The sequence below is a fragment of the Lissotriton helveticus genome, chromosome 7 (genome assembly GCF_964261635.1).
Source record: "Lissotriton helveticus chromosome 7, aLisHel1.1, whole genome shotgun sequence".
In the NCBI taxonomy this organism is placed as follows: domain Eukaryota; kingdom Metazoa; phylum Chordata; class Amphibia; order Caudata; family Salamandridae; genus Lissotriton; species Lissotriton helveticus.
In genome coordinates this window covers 1,525,309,490-1,525,330,398 of record NC_136068.1, presented here as the reverse complement: position 1 = coordinate 1,525,330,398, position 20,909 = coordinate 1,525,309,490, and the positions used below count along the sequence as shown (strand labels likewise).

At 45.9% G+C, this 20,909-nt stretch overlaps 1 protein-coding gene across 1 annotated transcript in view; it reads left to right on the top strand.

Annotated features, from left to right (window-relative positions):
- The window catches only part of KDELR1 (KDEL endoplasmic reticulum protein retention receptor 1), a 124,930-nt gene extending 107,955 nt beyond the window's left edge, over positions 1–16,975 (top strand). The window contains exon 5 of the mRNA XM_078654972.1: positions 14,451–16,975. Coding sequence (XP_078511098.1) covers positions 14,451–14,485 — 35 coding nt within the window. The 3' untranslated portion in view covers positions 14,486–16,975. The remainder of the gene's footprint in view (positions 1–14,450) is intronic.
- The last annotated feature ends 3,934 nt before the right edge of the window (positions 16,976–20,909 follow it).

The following is a 20,909-nucleotide window of genomic DNA, read 5'->3' as shown; positions in this document are numbered from 1 at the left end:
CAGATTCTTGGCAACTAAAGATGGGGAGGAAGGTGGAAACATATTGATAGGCCACCAGCCATGCCAGTCAGGGTCAGACGCACACCCAAAGAAGAGCACCTCAGACTTCTCGGGATTGCACTTGGGGCCACTCAAATGAAACCATCTGAAAACAGCCCCAAGGCAATCCCGGATGCTCTCCCCGTTAAAATCTCCTCCCCTCTCACAGGAGAAGAGGAGCTGAGTGTCGTCTGCATAGGACACGATCCGGGCTCCGAAAGACTCCGCCAGTGCCGCCAAAGGGGTCATGAAGATATTAAAGAGGGTCGGGCTCAAAATCGAGCCCTGAGGGACCCCAACACCCAGTGGCGGCATCACAGCAGAGTTCGGCGGGGTCCAGACCGTTTGTCGGCGGTCGGCTAGAAATGATGAAAACCAGCTGAGCACCGTCCCCCTGAGGCCTATCTCGAAAAGTCTCGAGAGAAGGCCATCATGGGGGACGGTGTCGAACGCCGCCGACAAGTCCAACATGACCAGCATGGCCCTGCCTCCGGAGTCCAGAACTCCTTTGATGTCTTCCGACACCTCCAGGAGTGCTGTCTCAGTACTGAGATTAGGGTGAAAGCCTGATTGGGAGGCATGCAAAAGCTCATGCACTTCCAAAAAATTGGAGAGCCCCATTTGAATGTGCTTCTCCAAAATTTTCATCAGGGCAGGCAAGAGAGAGATTGGTCTATAATTGACCAACGCCTCCGGGTCAAGGCCAGGCTTTTTCAACAGGGGGATCACCATAGCCTGTTTCCACGCTAATGGGACCACGCCCTGGCTCAGTGATGAATTAAGTAGAGGGTTGACCAAGGGATTTAAAACTTCCGCCATTCTAGAAAGAAACTTTGCCGGGCAGGGGTCCAGAGGCGAGCCGGACTTGAGTGCGCCCATAAGTCCTAACGACTCAGTGGCCGACAGGAGAGGGAAGACTGCCAGCGACGGGCCTGATGTAACAGCCAGGTGGAGGTCCTCCCTTATACAGGTTACACCCGCAGGCACCACCAGATGGAGAGAGTCCTGGATAAGCTTTATCTTGTCAGTAAAAAACTTGGCAAGGTCCGCGGCCCAGGACTTTAAGGGCATATCGTGGGCGACATTCGAGCGGGGAGCTGTAAATTCCTTCACAATGGAAAAGATTTCCTTGCAGGAGTTAGAGGCAGCCTCTATTCTCCCAGCAAGGTAAACCCTTTTCCCAGAACGAATGTCCCGTTGATAAGCTTTCACCGCAGACTTATAAAGCAGTTTTGCCTCAGGATCATATTGGGCACGCCAAGCTCTTTCCGCCGCCCTGCAAGACTGCCGGGCAGTCGCCAGTGTCGCCGTGAACCACGGGGCCGAAACCCGTTTCAAAGTAGAACGGGGGGCCATCACTGGGGCAAGATCGTTAAGTCTGTCCAATAGCCAGCCCTGCAGCGCTTCCAAGTCCTTCTCAAGATCGCCCGTAAGGGGGCACGGGTGATCAAGAGCTGCCTGCGCGAGCATTGCCGGAGTTACAGAATGATAAGCCCGGTGGGCGCGTCGCTGTTGCAGAGACCCCATGTTAGCAGGTCTCGTCGAACCTTTGACCAAAAATTTGGCCAACCGATGATCAGACCACAGCACCGGAATTATCTCCTTAACCTCAAGGGGAATGGTAGAAAAAAACTGATCCAGGGTATGCCCCTTCACATGGGTGGGTCCCAAGTCGAGGTGTGCTTCGACTTCACCCCATCCGTGGCATAATGAGATGGAAGAGTCTCGACGTTTGAGGCCACACTCTACTAAGCGGGTGCCTGGGTCAGCTCTGCATTTCCCTCCTTTCCGGGGCTGGGAGCAACCCCCACCCGACTAAAAGAATTTTATGATGCCATTTTATGATGCCATGTGCACCATATTTAGGGGGCCTGACCCTGCTGGCGTGCCTTAGTGCTCTACAGGGTCAGCAGGAGACCCCCGTGGTCGCTGCGCATTAGGCTCCGGTGCCACGGCCTCCTCTTGGATCTGTTCCTTGACCCAGATCAGTGCCGGATGCACCCCATTGACCTTCCCTGGTGGTGCGTCCGACGTCAAGACCTTCAGCGTTGCCAGCGCCCACTGGTAGCACCTCCCCTTCGTCATTCCAGACGACGCGGAGCCGGCTGGGCGTCCATCGGTGCTGATGGCTCTATGCCATACACTCTGCACTATTCTGAAGGGCTAGGAATGGATGATGATGATTAGAAGGGGCACGCCTGGCTGAGGACGTCTGGCTTTTCGGGGGTATGTCCAAGCTAAACTCATGGACATACCTTTTGTTGAGTTCCGTCTCTTCAGAGACAAGGCAGATGCAGTGCTTGAGTGCTTCAATGACTCACGAGCTAAGGCCAAGTCCCTGGGCCTCTCCACTTTATCCCGGCCTGTGTCTGCCTTTCACCCCTTTTTTGGCTACGGAAGCGGCTTCCAACCATGCCAACCCTATTCCAGGCAGAGGACCCCGCAAGTCCAACAACCTCTGCGGGCCTTCAACGTGGTTCAACACGACCTCACAAGTCGTGTGGCCAGAAGTTGGGTCAAGCTACACACAACCCCTCCTCCACCGCAAAACCTTCCTAGTCCGATCTCTCTGGATCATGGCCATGCAGTTAGTGACATGATTTGCCATCAATTCCACCACAGCGGGCTAACACCTCAAACTGGTGGGTGTTGTAAATAGTCTGAAGGAGCTACTCCCTTCCCTTTGAGACTACCCCTCCCTCCATGTATCCAACATCTAATCGGAGGATCACCTTGCCCTACTCCGCGAGGAAGTAAAGACTCTTGGCCAGGGGAGCTATAAAGAGGGTTCCCTGGCCATAAATAGGCTGTGGTTGCTATTCACGCTATTATCTCGTTCCAAAGGAGGAGGCCCTATCCTCGACCTCGGAGCCCTCAACAACTATCTCAAAAAGGCGAAGTTCAAGGTGGTCACCCTTGCGCAGGTCCTGTCTGCCTAGGATTCGGTGACTGGATGGTATTGTTGGACTTGCAGGACGCCTATTTCCATATCCCCGTCCTGCCTGCCCATCGCCGCTACTTGTGGTGTATGGTGGGCTCAGAGCACTTTCAGTTTACCGCGCTTCCCTTCGACCTTACCAGTGTCCCTCTGGTGTTCACAAGGGTGATGGCGGTGGTTGCAGCCCATCTGTGGAGATCAGGGGTTCCAGTTTTCGCCTATCTCAACGACTATTTGTTGAAGGTGGGAGTGTCCCAAGTCCTCTCCCACCTCCAGACTAACGTGAACCTCCTGCATTCGGGTTCACTGTCAATGTGCCAAAGTCACACCTGACTACCTTTCAGACGCTGGTCGGTTGCAGTCATATGCCATATACAACTGTCCCCTAGGCACTGGGTGTGTTGCTGAGAAAATCCAGCCTTCCTTATAAATGATGCTTCACTCTTAATTTTAATTCTTTAAACTTGAGTTTTTGTGTTCAATTCATACTATATATTCATTTATACGAATATAAATTTCATCCAATGAATACATTTCACTTCACTTTAATTAGTCTTTATTCGATATATTTCAATCATAAAAAGACATTTTCCAAAGAAAAAATAAAATGCGTTGTTTTATATCCCACCCCATCCCCCCACCCCACAGAAATACAGAATCCACATCAGTTAATACAATAAATAGACAGAAAAAAGCAAAATAATAAAAAGACTTCCTATCTCATACTATTTACACTACTACTATATATACTACTTACATATTTACACAATCTTACAACATCCTATTTACATTTTTACCTAATCTTTAAAATATCCGACTAAGTTCATTAGAATCCAATCAAACAAGGACAAAAACCAACAACTATATGTTGGAAAGTTACATATTTTATCACGTAAAATGTAACTTAAAAAAAAACTTAAATAAATGCAAACTGTGCGGCATTGAATAGAAATCCTAACTTATTCCAAACAGGTTTTGCGTGCCCGAATTATCCACATCCAGTGAAGGAACTTTGCCATAGCTATAACAACAGGCTGGGAGGAATCTGTTCTTAAAATCCTGACAGCCTCATTTGACGTCTTTATACCTAACTGGATGCAAATTGGTTTGAGCCATGATTGTCTCGGTATTCTATATTCAGGGCAGGCAAATAACACATGACCAATGTTTTCATTATGGTCCGGACAGAAAGGGCACCTTGGAGTTTGTGCTTTATACCATTTCACTGTTAGGGCATTCAGTGGGAGTGTCCCCACCCTCATCTGATGGTACCTCTTCCGGTCCCCTGGGACCGTAATCCAATCCCAGTATAATTCTAGGGCCGGTGAGTGCTTGAGCTCCAAATAATCATATGTAAAAGAACGATCAATATGATTCCTAAAGCACTTAATCTCCACCATACTCCAGTAGAGTTCACGAAGTATCTTTTTTGGTGGAAACACACTATTTAGTGGATCATCCCACATTTGGGATAGACCCAATGCCCTATATAGAAGCTTAGCCTCTTTCAACCAGACTATCTTATTAGCAGTATCTAGGGATCTCACCTCCAGGAAGCCTTGGGCATACTGAGAAAGCTCCGGAGTTATCCATAACCTTCTCCAGTAGGCCACAATTCTATACTTGGCTATGTCACTAAAGCTATAGATTCCCAGATCATACTTTAAAGGTATCAATGGGGTTGACATTGGTAGCCCAGTAATGTTGCGGAGAAATTTATTCTGTGCAACCGTCAACTTATTCAGATTACTGGATCCCCATAATTCTGCTCCATAAAGAACAGCTGCTCCCACCTTAGCATTGTAGATTTTTAAGACAGGTCTAATTGGTTTGGTGTGAGATGAAAAAAGCTCCTTTGTGAGAGCTCCTGCAAGTTGAGCATGCTTTGTGTCTAGTTCGTTAGTATGGTGTTTCCAATCTAGATTGTAGGTCAGATTGATGCCAAGATACTTAAAGACCTGGGTCTGCTCAAGCTGAACCCCATCCATAATGACTCTGCCTCTAATATGTTTTCGTTTGTGCATAACCATAAACTTGGTTTTGCTGGTGTTAATTACAAGGCCATGATCCTTGCAGAAACCTTCAAACACCCTAATGGCCTTTTGTAGCCCCTGCTGCGTCTTTGATATCAGCAGGGTGTCGTCCGCAAACATCAACAGGGGGATCGGCCTTCCTGCCAACCTTGGGGCATCCGTGGGCTTTTGTTCGAAATAGCCGATCACCCTGTTGATGTATAGCGAGAAGAGTGTTGGTGCCAACACGCACCCTTGACGTACCCCCCTCGCTATAGGGAACTTCTCAGTAGTACTGCCCTGCTGATTCCATCGGACTTGTGCAAAACTATTTTCGTGCATCCTAATCAATAAAGACAGGATTTCTGTTGGAATACCCTGGTCGTGTAGGATATTCCACAGTTTTTGGCGGGGAACTAAATCAAAAGCTGATTTTAAATCAACGAAAGCTGCAAAAAGCATCCCGCCTTCTAATAAAACTGTACGCCAATATAATAAAACAAATCTAAAAATTTGATCAATAGTGCTGGTATGACTACGGAAACCAGCCTGCAGGGGAGATAATATATCATTGTCATCTATCCACCCGTGGATTCGCTGTAATAATAGTCTTGCCACAACTTTTTGCATACATGCAATCAGGCTAATGGGCCTGTAATTGCCTGGATCCGAGCATGCCCCCTTTTTAAAGATGGGGATAATCTCGGCTCCCTTCCAGGTCTCAGGGATAGGCGAGCCCTTTGCAATAGCATTGGCTAACAGCTGAATGTAGGTGGCCCATAGATCCTTGTCATGCATAAACAGATCTGCAGGGATAAAATCTAGGCCCGGAGCTCTGGCTTTAGGTATACAGCTCAGAGTCTTTAAGATATCATCTTTTGAAAAGACTAAAGGGCTCTCGAGGATATCTACAAAAGCTAGACATTCCTCTTCGACTTCATCCTCAGCAGAAAAGTGGGTGGAAAAATGGGATACCCAGGCTTCTGGTTGGACATGGTTAATGGGTTCTCCTCTACTAGAGCCCCTTCCCCATTTGACGATATTCCAGAAGGGTGTCATGGATCTTTCCCTACTGGCATCAAGTAGGTCACTCCAGTAGCCTTCCTCCCAATCCCTTTTTGCACTAAGTTGCACTTTTTTGTACATAACTCGGGCCTCCCTTATTTTAATTTTGTCTCGAGATTTTACCGCATCTGACAATAGTCTATAGGCAGTCCTGCAGGACTTGTCATACCACTGATTCTCCTTTCTGATTGGTCTACGTGGCTTTTTCTTGGCTTTCTTTAAAAAAAACAATTTTAAATTGTTAAAAAATTTATCGTGGATCCTGCTAATTTCAGCTATCGGGGTATTATTGTTTTCAAGTATATCCTGGACTTCTTGAATGGCCAAAATTGTTAAATCCCTTATGGCTACCATGCTTTCCTCATTAGCTGCACAAGTTGCCCATCTAATGTGTCTTTGATCGTTAGAGAGGTTTATCTGGACAGTTTCCCTCTCCTCCTCATTTGCCATCAGATCGAGCAATTTAAAGGTTAGAATCAGTGGGTCATGGTCGCTTTCCACCCTAGTCTCAACCCTCATATCAAGAACTTTCCCCCAATTCTCTTTATTAGTTAATATATAATCAATACGGCTTTGCGTACTTCCATTAGAGAAAGTAGGGGCGCCCTGCTTGTCCGATGGCGTTCTTCCATTAGTGGCCCTCAACCCAGACTCGACACATAATACTTTTAGCTGTAATGCAGCCTCAGTCCATCTTTTGATGGGTATCAGGGAAAGCTGTGGGATTTCCCAAATGAAGTCCTCTTCGGTAGTGAGGTCAACATCCTGGTTGTCAAGTGGTTCAAAACAACAATTAAAATCACCACCAATAATAATATCAGCATTCAAACAGTGTTGATTTAATAGTATATCCAATGTCTCAACCGCCTTGGTGGATTTGCCACCCGGTAGGCCCCTTGAATAAATGTTGAAAATAAAAATGTCCCTACTTGGAGGTCGCTGTAATTTGACCATTAGTATATCAGGACTATTGGTATCTATTTGTAACACTGTGTAGTCATTCCTCTGCTTAATCCATGTAACCAAGCCACCTTTTGCCCTTCCCCTTGAACTCGGGGTGGCTGGAATAAAATAATGTAGATATCCCTGGATTGGATCCGGTTCTATCTGCCAAGTCTCCTGCAAGAGGATTATATCCTTAGAATCCAGGAAATTTAGCAGATCCTGTGATAAAATCTTATTTTTTAACCCTGCCACATTCCAGGACAACAGGGTACTTTGCATATCAACATTATCACTGATAGGTTTTATAATATTGGTTAAACCTTTACCATGTCGCTGAGTAAAAATATATTCACATGCATTACCTTCTATAGTACCCAGTTCAGGGGAGAGAATCTCATATGACTCAAGTATATCATTATTTGTAGTGAGTTTGGGACATTCAGTACAATGTTCAGCATTAATCACATTTCCAGATTCGACCTGAATGCTACTTTCATTGCTCAGAACATCAGCTAATCCAGTGTTTGAACGGATGCCCATTTCCCTAGGCTCATAAGTGACAGCAGGAATTAGAAAATTTTCAAAACTATTACCCAGTCAATCACAGTCGTTTAGCCCTGATAAGGCATCATATCTATTACCTAGAACCATACCCCAGTCTTTTTGGGGAACACCTTGGCCTCTGTTGTTTCTCACAGTGTTCCACATAAGTCCGGGGGTCCTAGGAAAAGTCACATTCTTTTGCTCTCCGTAAAAGAATTTTAGCGTAAGGGGAACAACAGATCCTGCTCTTCTTTGGGGGGGATTGATATGTTTTAGGAGATTAGGCAGAACACCTGGATGGAAAAAAGTCACTAAAACACAATCTCCCTTGAATACTTTCGGTCGATTTCCAATCCACGCCACCCTCTTAGTGGATTTAATCTCAGACGCAAGTTGATGTTTACCTCCTGGTGCCATTTGCATATTGTTTGTTAACCAATGGAGGGCTTTGCTGAACAAAGATTCCGAAGTTTCGGGTTGTGCGTCTGCTAGCGAGGGAACATTTGCCAGAACCAGGACCACAGGAGACGCTTCCTCAATAAATTGGAGGGGATCTGTTTCCTGACAGTTTAATGGCAAGTTTTTGGGTCCTGATACCTCGGTAGTGTTTTGAGGTCGAGTGATAGGATGAGTTTCATTCCCGACTGTACTTTCTGGGAGCATAGGACTTATCTCCTTTTCTATAGAGCTCTTTGCCTTGGATTCCATTGATTTTACCATTTGTGTCACTAAAGTATTGACCGTCTCAGCCCCTTCCACAGCTTTGACTTGAAGAGTAGTCATCTTTTTTACCTCCGCATTCAATTTATCGATCTTAGCGATCAGAGGCTTTATGATAGTTTGGATTTTGGAATCAATAATGTCTGCTATTTTCTGGAGCAAATCATCTTCGTTATAGCTTTTTTCATGATTGCTTTTATCAAGGACATTAATATCACCATCATCCAAAGTTTTTGCCTTATTTTGACCTGTTGGAGAAACATTTTTCCTCCTATTACTAGAACGTAACCCCATCCGTTTTTGATGACTTCTCCTGTTTTTCCTCGTAGGTCTAGTTTCGGGAGAAGGTAAATCATCAGCATTGTGCACCAGAATCTCATGGTCATGTTCAGTGTTTACTCCTTGGTCTAGTTGTAAAGCATTAGCGGCATCATCCAGATTAAGACTAATCTGATCATCCAAATTTGGAGTAGGATGAACCGTGATGTCTATTAGGTTTGGGGTATCATCCAGTACTAGAGAACCTGAATGTTGAGGACTTTGGATTGGGCTTAATAGCTGTAAGTCAGGCGACTGACTTAATCCCAATGATTCTCTTCTGTCTTTATTTATTTTAGTTATGACTTGAAGCATGTAGTTTTCAATGGGCTTAGAGTTGACTGTAGGCTTAGAGCTAGCAGGAGTCTGTTTTTTTGGATTCTTTTTAGACATATTAAGAATATGTAGTCAATTGACCAGGGATTATATAAGCTTTACCAGTGAGCACCGGGTACTTGAATAGAGCCTTACTTGATGACACTATGTAGGAAAGTTAGTAAAGAAAAGGATTTGCTTACTTGCTTGGGTTACAGACGTTAGAGGGGTGGCCCAGTCCAGTCCCGGCCAGTCTAGGACTGTCTAAGACTGTCCCGCCCTTGTCCCGGGCTTCTCCCGCGCGCGACTCGCGGGTGCGAGGGGCGTTCCGCTCTTTCAAGCGCCTCCGGGCGCTCGTGCGGCGTCACTTCCGCCGCCGGGGCACCTGGGAGTTGTAGTGCTGGAGCGCTATGGAGCTGAGCGCTGGTAGCGCTGGCCGTTTCCCTCACGGCGTCGGTAGAGCGCTGGAGCGCTGTGGTGGCAAGCAATCTATTCTCTGCTGACCTCGATGGCCGTTCACCTCACGGCTTTGGAAAAAAAGGAAAGTGTCCCGCCGGAGCTCCGGGCGCTCCGCTCTTTCAAGCGCCTCCGGGCGCTCGTGCGGCGTCACTTCCGCCGCCGGGGCACCTGGGAGTTGTAGTGCTGGAGCGCTATGGAGCTGAGCGCTGGTAGCGCTGGCCGTTTCCCTCACGGCGTCGGTAGAGCGCTGGAGCGCTGTGGTGGCAAGCAATCTATTCTCTGCTGACCTCGATGGCCGTTCACCTCACGGCTTTGGAAAAAAAGGAAAGTGTCCCGCCGGAGCTCCGGGCGCTCCGCTCTTTCAAGCGCCTCCGGGCGCTCGTGCGGCGTCACTTCCGCCGCCGGGGCACCTGGGAGTTGTAGTGCTGGAGCGCTATGGAGCTGAGCGCTGGTAGCGCTGGCCGTTTCCCTCACGGCGTCGGTAGAGCGCTGGAGCGCTGTGGTGGCAAGCAATCTATTCTCTGCTGACCTCGATGGCCGTTCACCTCACGGCTTTGGAAAAAAAGGAAAGTGTCCCCATCCAATGCATTTCGGTGGTTAAACCACCTTCATCAGGGAAACCATCTCTGCATTTTCGTTAAGCGGCTCCGTAATGCGATTCATTACGGAGCCGCTTAACGAAAATGCAGAGATGGAAGGCTGGATTTTCTCAGCAACAAACCCAGTGCCTAGTGGGACAGTTGTATATGGCATATGACTGCAACCGACCAAAGTATTGAACACACTCCTGGCGGGGAGTGATACCATGGAGCACGGAACATACAATTAATTGCGGATTAAAGAGGCAGTGCACGACCAAAATCATTAGCGAATTTACCTTTCAGACGCACCATTTCATCAGAGTAGTTCTGGATATGGTGCAGTTTTTGGCTTATCCTCCCAAGTGGTGAGTCCAGGATATTTAGGCTATGAGACCAATATTTCAGCCTCTATCCTGGATATTGGTGAGAATGGCTCTGACGCTGTTGGGCCTCATGGCCTCCTGCATCCTGCTTGTGGACCATGCCAGATGGCACATGGCGGCTCTGCAGTGGGACTTGAAAATCCAATGGACACTGCATCGGGGAATCTATCTCACTGACCTGGTTCAGATTTTGGGGGGCACCGCGAACGCCCTGCGGTGGCTGAGAAATCGCGATTGGGTCAGAGGCAGACCCCTCTCCCTTCCCCAACCAGATCTCAAAGTTTGAACGACTCATCACTTCTGGGATGGGGTGGCCATCTGGAAGAGGTGTAGATCAGAGGACTGAGGTCACCGGCGAAAGCCAAGCTCCATATCAACCTACTGGAGGTTTGTGCGATCCAATTGCAATGAAAGCCTTCTTACCTTCCCACAAGGAAAAGCTAGTTCAAGTGTTCACAGACAACACTATCGCCATATGGGCCTGCAGCAAACAGGGTAGAGTGGGGGTGTGGACCCTCTGTTAAAAGGCCCTGCATCTCTGGACTTGGATGGAACAACAGGGCATTTCCCTGGTAGTTGAACATCTGGCCGGTTCTCTGAAACTCAGAGTGGACAAACTCAGCCATCGATGCCTTGCGGATCACCAGTGGCGTCTCCATCCGGAGGTGGGGAGAGTCTAGGTTAGAACAGTTCACCTCCGGAGAGAACGCACAAAGTCAGTAGCTTTGCACGTTTGGCAATGCTGTTCTTTGCGAGTGGAGCACAGCCCTTCTGTACGCCTTTCCGCCATACCAGTCCTGCCTAGAGTGCTCAAGAACATCAGAACAGACCAGGCCTAAGTCATCCCTGTGGCTCAGGACTGGGCATGGAGAGTTTGGTATCCTGAGCTTTTGCAAATGAGCATCGATCCTCCGATCAGGCTGCCCCTTTGGGGGATCTTCTGTCACAGCAGCAGGGGAGGATTCTTCAGCTGAATGTGTCTACTCTCCGCCTCCTTGCATGGAGATTGAGCGGCGACAGTTCACAGCTTTTGACCTACCTTCCTTCACCTTTTATTATGCTACAGTGGGACCTTAATTTGGTTCTCATTTTCTTGATGTGCGCATCGTCTGACCATTTGCATAACTGTCCCCTCGGGCTGCTCACTATCAAAACAGCCTTTTTAGTGGCAATAACTTCTGCCAGGAAGGTGAGCGAACTGCAGGCTCTGTCTTCTCAGCCTTCTTACATGGCCTTCTATCTGGACAGTGGAGTGCTCTGCACTAAGGCTTCCTTTCTGCACAAGGTAATAACACCTTTTCACATGGGACAATCTGTCACCTTGCTCACCTTCTATGCTCCCCTGCATCCTTCTAAAGAGAAAGAGCGTCTTCACTGTCTGGACCCAAACAGAGCGTTGTCTTCTACCTTGACTGCACTAAAACAATCCGGGTACACGATCAGCTTTTTGTGGGGTACGTTAAAGCTGAGAAGGAATGTGCTGCTCAGAAGAGGACCATATCATGTTGGGTCATCCACTGCATTAAGATATGTTATGCCTTGGCGACGAAACAGTCTCCTGAAGGCCTTGGGCCCCTTCTGCCAGGGCAAAGGCAGCCACCATGTTTCTTCATTGTGGTGTTCCGCTCCATGGCATTTGCCAGGCGGCCACATGGGCATCTCTGCACACGTTCGCCAAGCATTATTGCCTGGATAACCAGATCTGCATATTGGGCCTTTTTAGTTATTCTATTTGACAGGATTTCTTGGATTGAAGGTTCTCTGCGGTCCCTCCTCTGGGGAAAGTTTTGCTGGGGTATCTGTTCAAAGGTAAGGAATCTGCACCTAGATGTCTCTATCAGATGGACTAGTTACTTACCTTTGGTAATGCTTTATCTGGTAGAGACAAGATCTAGCCGCAAATTCCTTACTGCCCCACTCATCCTCCCCGCACTGCAAATTAGTTTGAGTCAAGGCTGTTTCCCTTTCAAGGCCCTAGTTTGTTTTTTAACACCCCATGGCCAGTCACATCATGGGTGTGCGCTTTTGGTGTGGAAAGTTGTGAAAAGTACTGACATCAGCAAGCCAAGGTGGTGCCTATATAGACAATGTGGGCATCACGACGACTACGGCGTCATGCTGAGTCAACCGATGCCACTTATTGGCGCTGGGGTACTGCTATCAAACACCTTCTTCATCCAGCCCGACGCCTGGAAGTTCAAATGCAAGGAATTTCCAGCTAAATCTTGCCTCTACCAGATAAGGTGTTACCCAAGATAAGTAACTTGTCCGTCTGGGTGGTCCATGGGACCAATTTTCGACCTTGGAGATGTCGTCCTTGGGGTACACTGACTGTGCCGCCTATTTGGGGCACAGTCAGTGCACCTCCTGACGGCCTCTGCACTGATGTCCATAATAGGGCACAGAGGCAGAATGTTTCCTTAATTAGCATGGGACCATGCCCCCTTGCTAATGAGCGAACACTCCGTGAAGACCGCACCAGTGCTATCTGTATTACAGAAGAGGGTCCACAAGCATCTGCACCTTCTTTTGTAATACTGTAGTGTCCTGAAGGTGCAGAAAACAGGCTTGCATGCCTGTTGCACCTCTGGGGCACTGTTTATAATAAGGCCCCTGATCTTCCTGCTAGGGGAAGAAAACATCTCTCAGCTCCCAGGCAATTGTCCCTGCTCTGGGAGCAGTTTCTACACCTAATTCAGGCCAAATGTCAGCTGAGAAGTGACTAGAGAGCGAATGCTAATTAGGCTCCTGCATCTTCAGGCAGGGTAAAGATACATTTCTAAAAGTTACATTTCCAATATATTGAATAAAACTTTGACTTCACCATTACATTGGATTTTCATTAAATATAAAGATAAATCTTTGAATAGATGTTCTTGAGGCAGCGGAGCTGGTAGCCAGTACAGGGCAGAAGTTATAGATTAAAGTATGTTATCTATACTTTGACTTTTCCTATCTGCCACCTACAGCCAGGACAGTGACAATGTCGTTTCGGACCTTGTCACTGGGGGAACATGCCATTGCTAGTGTCACATGTGTTCCACTCTTAAATATTATGCACCCTACCTTGTTTGTTGCGAGGTGCACTTAGGGGTGACATATAATTATTAAAGTTGGATTTTCTGCCTGTCAGTGGTTGATTCTGGTAGGTCTGTGCAGCAGGGTTCATGCTGCTGTTAGGCTGCACAGGGTGGCCTGAAGCTGTGTTTTCAAGTCCATTGTGGTGGATGGCACAATAGGTTCTGCAGTCCACAAGTGTCATTTAACTTTCCATGGCATGGGTGTATAGATCTGCTCCATATCCCATGGCCTTGTATGAAAAGTAAATGTGCCAATCCAGTTTTAAGCCAATGTCGATGTTTATGGGCTTAAATCACACACACTGGGCACTAGATAAGTTTCCCAGTGTTTGATTTCTAGAATACTAGCAGGTGAATCCTAAAAAACATGGGAAATTGGCAGTGAGCATCTCAGAAGGGGTCACATTTCAACACTTTCCTGGGAGGCTCTGTGTGATGATAGTGTGGATGCTACTCTGGAGAGCTTTGTCTGTTGGTAATGTGGATGGTTCCTCATTGGTGTTTGCAAGTGACGGTGTGTGTGTGTGTGGATGGTTCTAATGGGGGATTCGGCTGATGGTTTGCTGTTTGATAGACTTTGGATGCTAGTCGTGTGGATTGGTCTCTGGAGAGCTCCAGGTGGTTGCAGTTGGGTTACATTGCTGGAGGCTTTGGATGAGGGTATACTGGTTTGCTTTCTGGGTCCTTTGGTTGTTTATAAGTCTGAAATGTGTTGAGAGAGGTCTCTTAATTCATTAAGAACTCCGAAAAGGCAGCGACAGACCAGTGTCGAGTGTTGGTAAGACAATACACGTTGATTCTTTGCCAATGTCTATTGTTATTGGCAACCATTATGTCAGATACTTGTAATGTTAATGAGTTGGTGAATAATCCAGTCGTACATTAGAAAGCTGGCTGAGGTTATTATACTCCCAGCTTGTTTGATAAATGCCGCCACATGAGCATGAATTTGAATCACAGATTCACAGCTGACCTCTGAATGACCCGATGTCTGCATATCTTGTTTTAGGTGACTGACCTAACATTGTCTTGCCCATTTTCTTCCTCTGCAGTTCTCAAAGGCAAGAAACTCAGTCTACCTGCGTAAGACCGTCGACACTCCGCCTCCTCTCGCAACACTCCAACCGCCTCAAGTTTCCAAAAAGCGGAAAGATATTTTACTACAAAAATCTAGACAAAGGCGCACTTCAAGACCAGCCTCCCGGGTCCCTCGGGCCGGCTCCACTGCCTCAATGAGTCGCTGGTGGCTGTGTGTGTGAACAAGGAAGCCGACACGGGCAAGAACAATATGCAGCCGGGAGCGTGTCCAGGCCATGGGTCCCCAGATGAATGAGAACAGGGGTGGGTGGGGTGGGACGGGTAGCTTTTGTTACTTACTTTTTAGAGCCTCTCAAAATGTTCTTTTTTGTTAAATGGGTAGTGTGCGTTCAAATTCCATCTGCCCTCTGCCAGTTTTCTTATTACACTGACTATGTAAAGCATATCTGGACTGTACCATAAGAAACCGAGAATGGAGCTGGGCTTGTCGCAGGTCCTCGGCCTGTCACCGCATCACGACAAGCATGATTCGGAAGAACTGCCCTGAAGCTACTGCGATCGCAGACAGATCTTTTAAAGATAGATTTCTTCCTGGAGGTAAAACGTTAAGTGACCTCTTTGGGGTCATCAGCACCGTGCAGTCCTTTACTGCTGTCAGCGCGGGACACTTTTTATAACTTTATTTTAAGGTTTTGGTTTAGACTCGGAGTACTTTTTAGAGTTCTGCGCATTGTTTGTGAGGAGCACTGATGAACCACAGTATAGGCGTGGAGGCGAGATTGTCTGTGTGCATCAGACGGGCTCGAAAGCTTAGGTAGGGCGGGACGTGTTGTCCCCCTGGGGTCATGGCCGAGAGTACAGATTGGTCTTTGAGGCTGGGTGATTTACCCATCCAGTGTCTTGTGGACAGAAGCTGGTCACTAGAGTCCAAACAGACAAGTGTGCTTCTCTGCAGGGTTGGGGGCGGGGCCAGAGCTCAGTCGGAAGTATGAGATGAGCACTAGTGACAGACATGGAATGCAGTGACGCGGCTGTGGCTTCAGGGCATGCCTTGGGCAGGGGAGAGCAGGTCTGGGCACGTTTCAGACCGTTGAGTGTTAGTGGAGGTAGAAATAAGAAGGGTGCTTCCATAGTGTGTCGGAGATGCTAATGGGAATGTATGTTTGTACCACTAAAAAGCTTTTTGTAAGGGGGTAGGGCACACTCGAGTTTTTGTCTTTATTGTTGATCAGCTGTTGTTCCTCGGACACAGCTTATTAAATCCTGGTCTTTCTTTCAGAATGACTGTAGCACTGATTTACTCTGTATGATTGTGTCGTTGCCGGTTTTAGGAACACCTGTTTGCAGGAGTGTCTGTGCACCCTAGAATGGCACAGGAACAAACGGAAGCATTTACAGTGATAGCAAAAAAAGACTAGAGCTCCGATTGTACATTTCAATACACATAGAAGGAAACCATCTTGGTTGTAAAGTAATTGATGGCGGTGCCCCACTGTGATTACCGAGATTGGTACCCTCCCCTCCCCACCCCACCATCCCCGGCGCGCAAATTTTTACCACAGGTATGAGACCTGTAACTAGTTACGAGATAATCATCTGTTCTGCTGTTACTGCTGTAGCCTATCGCACATTAGTTTGCACACCTGCTCCAAGAGTTTTTTTATTTTCTCTTGTGTAAATACAACCACTTCAGATGCATATAATATCTGGTGCTAGTGTGTCTGCAAAAACGAACATTTTCGCTAAGAGGCGCTGCTGCTTTAACAATAAATCTGAGCAATCAGAAACTGTTGGAGGTGGATGTAGGTTTTGTGGACTTTATTTTACCTGGTGAAAAAGGGTCTGGTACACTTTATTAAGTATATTCGTTGTATATAAATTGGTGGTTAAGTGTTCCTTGTTCACTTTAAATAAACTGGGGGAAAACTACTTTTTATTTTTGTTTTTTACCAAGTGCCTTTGAAACGTGTTGCTAATAAAATAGTGGTTTGACAATGTAGCTCATCTGTGGTGGCGTGTTGTCCCTGAATGTATGGTAATAGTTATTGTTTGTTCTGTCTCGTTTCATATTTTTTTGTTTTGCTTCTTCAGCATCCACTTTAAGGGAGGGGGCGACAACCGCTGTCCCTTCAGAGCTATAACTTGCAGCAGGGTGTTTACAATAAGAACAAAGAATACCAATGTGACATGCTTTAGAAGTGTTTGGGGTTGGCAGATTGTGGGGAAATCGGGGGCGGAGGGAGTACAGTGAATATGAATTCGTGCTTTATCCCCTCCCCAACCCAAGTTCGTGTTCATGATGATATTCTATATTTTGCGAAACACTCTAAAAAGAGCTGCAACGATTGGTCATAGTATTTGAGTAGCGCTCTTGACCAAAGTTTCTGACTGTAAGACCAATTTTAACCTTTGTAGTAGAATCGACAATAAGGACCCGGCAGCTGATGGGGGAGGTGACCCTTTTTGTCTCGTTGGCCCCTTTTGATAAAATCTGCAAGAAATTTTGCAAAATAAAATAAATGGTACGTTACACACGCAAGTTTAATCCTGAAATAATTTGTGCTGGTTGGTCAAAAGTTATAAGGGGGTCGGAAAAGATCCATTTCTTATTAAAATGTTTTGTAATAATAACTAAAACAATTTGGTGACTTGCTGTAAATCTGTACAGTGTTATTTTTTATTTGCAATATACAAATATTTGTACCATAACTGCATATTGAAATTTGGATTTATAATCTGATATGCTGAGAAAAGATGACATTTTTACCTTCAGCATCAGTCAGTCAGTCATATTACTTTATTGCGGTCACAAAGACCATTAAGTAGTATAAAACAGGAAAATACATCATACAAAAATCATCACTAGGCTTATTCAATTACAGAATAAAAAACACAAAAGAATTTAAAACGTTTAAAATACAGCAGCATAAATCTCCTCTACAACCGCCTAACCCGGCATACTAACTCTTGCGCCCCAATACAATACGTACATGCCCACCATGATTCCACAGGTCAACCGGGTTAGATAAAGTGCAAGTGCTACAAAGACAACATGCATTAACAGAAGGTTACAAAATCTTCTGAAACCAAAGATAATATCCACTATACACAGTGCTTTAAATTGTCCGGTACGGGGTACCAGAACTTTTTTATTTTGAGAGGGAGAGTACCGGCAAGCAGGTAATCTGGTAGAGAGTACCTGCACTTCTATTTTTCCATTTCAAGCACTAATGTACACATCATATAAATCCATGATGACATTATATAACAGAGCCTCAAAGGATGGACATGCGAACCATCATAAGATAGAAACAAGGGACAATATAGACGTGCTAGGAGAACAATCCTCTGGGTTATATCCATATCTCCCAGCGAGCCAGCTGCAGGTTGGTTTGATGCCACAGCATATAGAAACCAAACATATACTATAGCGGGAGGCTCAAGCGGTTCCTAGTCACCCCCACTGCAAGTAGAATCTACTCAAGCAAAAGACCCTTACCCTGCTCGAAACCAAACTAAGAATTCGTAGAGCAGGGGAATAATGCCGGAAACCCATATCCCAACAGTAGGGTCTCAGCCATTTTGCTCTAACACGTTGGTACAGTGGGCAGCCAAACAAGACATGTTCAATGGTTTCCACACCGATCAAACATAAAATAATAAACGTTTTGTCAGGGCACGCCTTATTCCATTTGCAAGTGTAACTGTACAGTCAGGGTGCCAACCCTGAAATTAACACGGAGTGTTTTGGCACAATGGGAAGTAATCTTATCGACGTATATATACTTCGAACTTTGGAGAGGGTCTTTAAATCCGATGCCTGCCCGTACCTTCAGCATCACTTTGCGATTGACGGATTGGCTCATGATTAAGGGTGTGCAAAACGTGTGTAGTTTATTTTTGCACAATTAGGAAAAATTCCGCAAAGTGCGAAACTGGCTTGTGTCTGTTTTGGAAGGGAAAACACGTTTCACTATTGAAAAAGACCGAAAATACAAGTTACACAAACTACAGCCACTCTTGTTCTGGACCTTGGCATTGTTCCTGCGTCTGCATTAGACGTTTGCCACAGATCCTGCTTAATTATGCTCCATGGTGTGACTGCGTAGTGTTGAAAATTACTCCTAGCAAAAGTAAAGAGAAGATCTGGAACTTATGCAAGAATATGCCAAATTAAACGACATTTTCCCAAGCCTTTTTTTTTTTTTTTTTTTTTTTTTTTTTTTAGAAATCTCACTTGCAAAATAGTGCTTGTTGTCTCTATTATGGACCTAAGGATACCCTAACCCTTCGTGGTGGGGGTGGGGTAGTGTGGGGGCAGAGCGCAGCTTATGGAGATAGCAACCACACTTCCACTCATATCCCAAACCCCCGCTTCACAAAGTCTCACTTGAGGCACTGCAGTAAACCGCAATGCAAACGTTTGGAAATCCTTTACACCTAGGGTGTGAAAAGAGGCTCAAATAAATTGATGTGTAGGAGCGTTGGGGAGAGCGGACTTAAAATAGAGCAATACATAATCAACACAGGCCTGTGACCGGCGCTTAGCGGACAGTGCTGTGCAGAGAATGGATCAAGACCTTGCCTTTTCACCAGCACTTCTGGGGGTAATGGAGACTGAGTACAGGACGTTTCATATGGCAATACCTTGTGCCTACAATTTGTTGAGTATGGCAGCCATATAAAGGCATGCCATCATGCTGTGCTCAGTGGCCACAGTCAGCATGAGACCTGGGCACAGAGCGTGCCACATGTCCATGCCTTTAGCCTTGTATGAGCTGGGCATGGCCACAAGCTGTGACTAATGGATACTGAGGCAGGAGTCATTCACTGCCAGTGCATAGTTCAGTTGAGGACATTAATATAACAATCTACAGTGCCTGGTAGGCTGCCAGTAAAGTTGGTAAGGATGGGTTTTATGACTGAATTTGAACTTAAGAAAAGCAGATTCTTGACTGGGTCATGCAAAAATAATTCCATTCAAGGGTAAGCAGTCGCTGACCGCCCTCCTACCCTTTCTGATGTGGAATCTAAAGGACCTCTGAGGAAGATGATTATAATCAGAGACTGAGGGGCTTGATGGCAGGAAATCTTAGTTACTTTCGGGTAGATTAATGGTTAACTGAGGAGGTTAAAGTTGTTCCTTTCTAGTGGTCTTCTTGCTGCCACTTTAAACCAGATGTTTGGTACCCAGCTCCCCTTGGTCTGATCTGCAGTGATAGTGTTGCCACTGTTATTAGTAAGCCACATTTTCTCTATAGTCTGTGCCAATTTTTGGCCTTAAATATATGAGGGAAACACAAATAGGAAGATTAAGGTTCTCTCAAGGAACTAAATAACATTTGTAGGGACAGTCTGAGCCCTTGGCAGCGATGCATTGTGAAGAGGCCCAAAACTAGCCGTCAATTGAAGTTTTAAATATTAGTAGGTATGATGACGAACTTTAAAGGGGAGGAAACCTAATGTCCACTATGTATGGAAGCGATTTTGGATTATGAAACTTGATTATGATATTAGAAAAGCACTACTGACAGGAAGTGACATTACTGAAACTCTCAAACGTGGGATAAACAACCAGGAATGGATTAGACAAATACTTTTAAGAGGATATGGCATTGTTGGGAATCATTGCGTTATTAAACAGGAAGTAGGTCATATTGTATTGATTTGGCTAGACGTGAGTACACAGCTTGGCCCATAGTGCTACCCAGTAAACCAGGGCTTTAAAGTTACACAGGTATAGAGACTTGGACACATTTGAGAGATAGGTATCGTTTTATGGTTACGGATTCAATAAAATTATGCAAGATTGATGTTCTTTCTTAGAAGTGCTCGTGCATCACCCAAATGCTTCGGGGTTGAGTTTCAAAGCACTAATCACTGTTTGAAAGGGTATTAATATCTACTTTACAGATATATGTCTGAAACACTCGACAGTACAAATTTCAAGTGTTTGACGCTCTTAAGAAGTGGAATATATCCAGGAGTATGCTGAAGGAACACAAGGTACTTGCAGATTGACAGCTGCTAGGATTGCATGATCCTTTGAGTTTTTGATGCACTGAGCTCATCTACACAGGTTCTGTGCATAAATTGATCGCTAATGTGAGTCCCTCCTTGTTCCGTATTGTAAGGGATTCATATCTGGACTAAAAAACGGGTTAGTTTTGAGGGCTTCTAAACAAATTTAATCAACAGATGAAACTACCCTTTCCTTGAGAAACAAAAACCAGATGTTCGCGCTCCATTGCCGCCTGTGGCAAGTGGTTACAGTACATTCCAGCAACAGTTTAATATGCTAAGGAATTCAGAAGTAGGACACCTCTACCAATACTTAAAACCTTCTTATTATGTGAGGAGCTCAGGCCTCAAACTTCCAAAGGAGGTCAATATAGAGTGTATCCGTGTTTGAAAAGATACATGGAGCCGCTTCGTGTGTTGACAATGGCTCGTAGAAATTAAAAGATGAAATT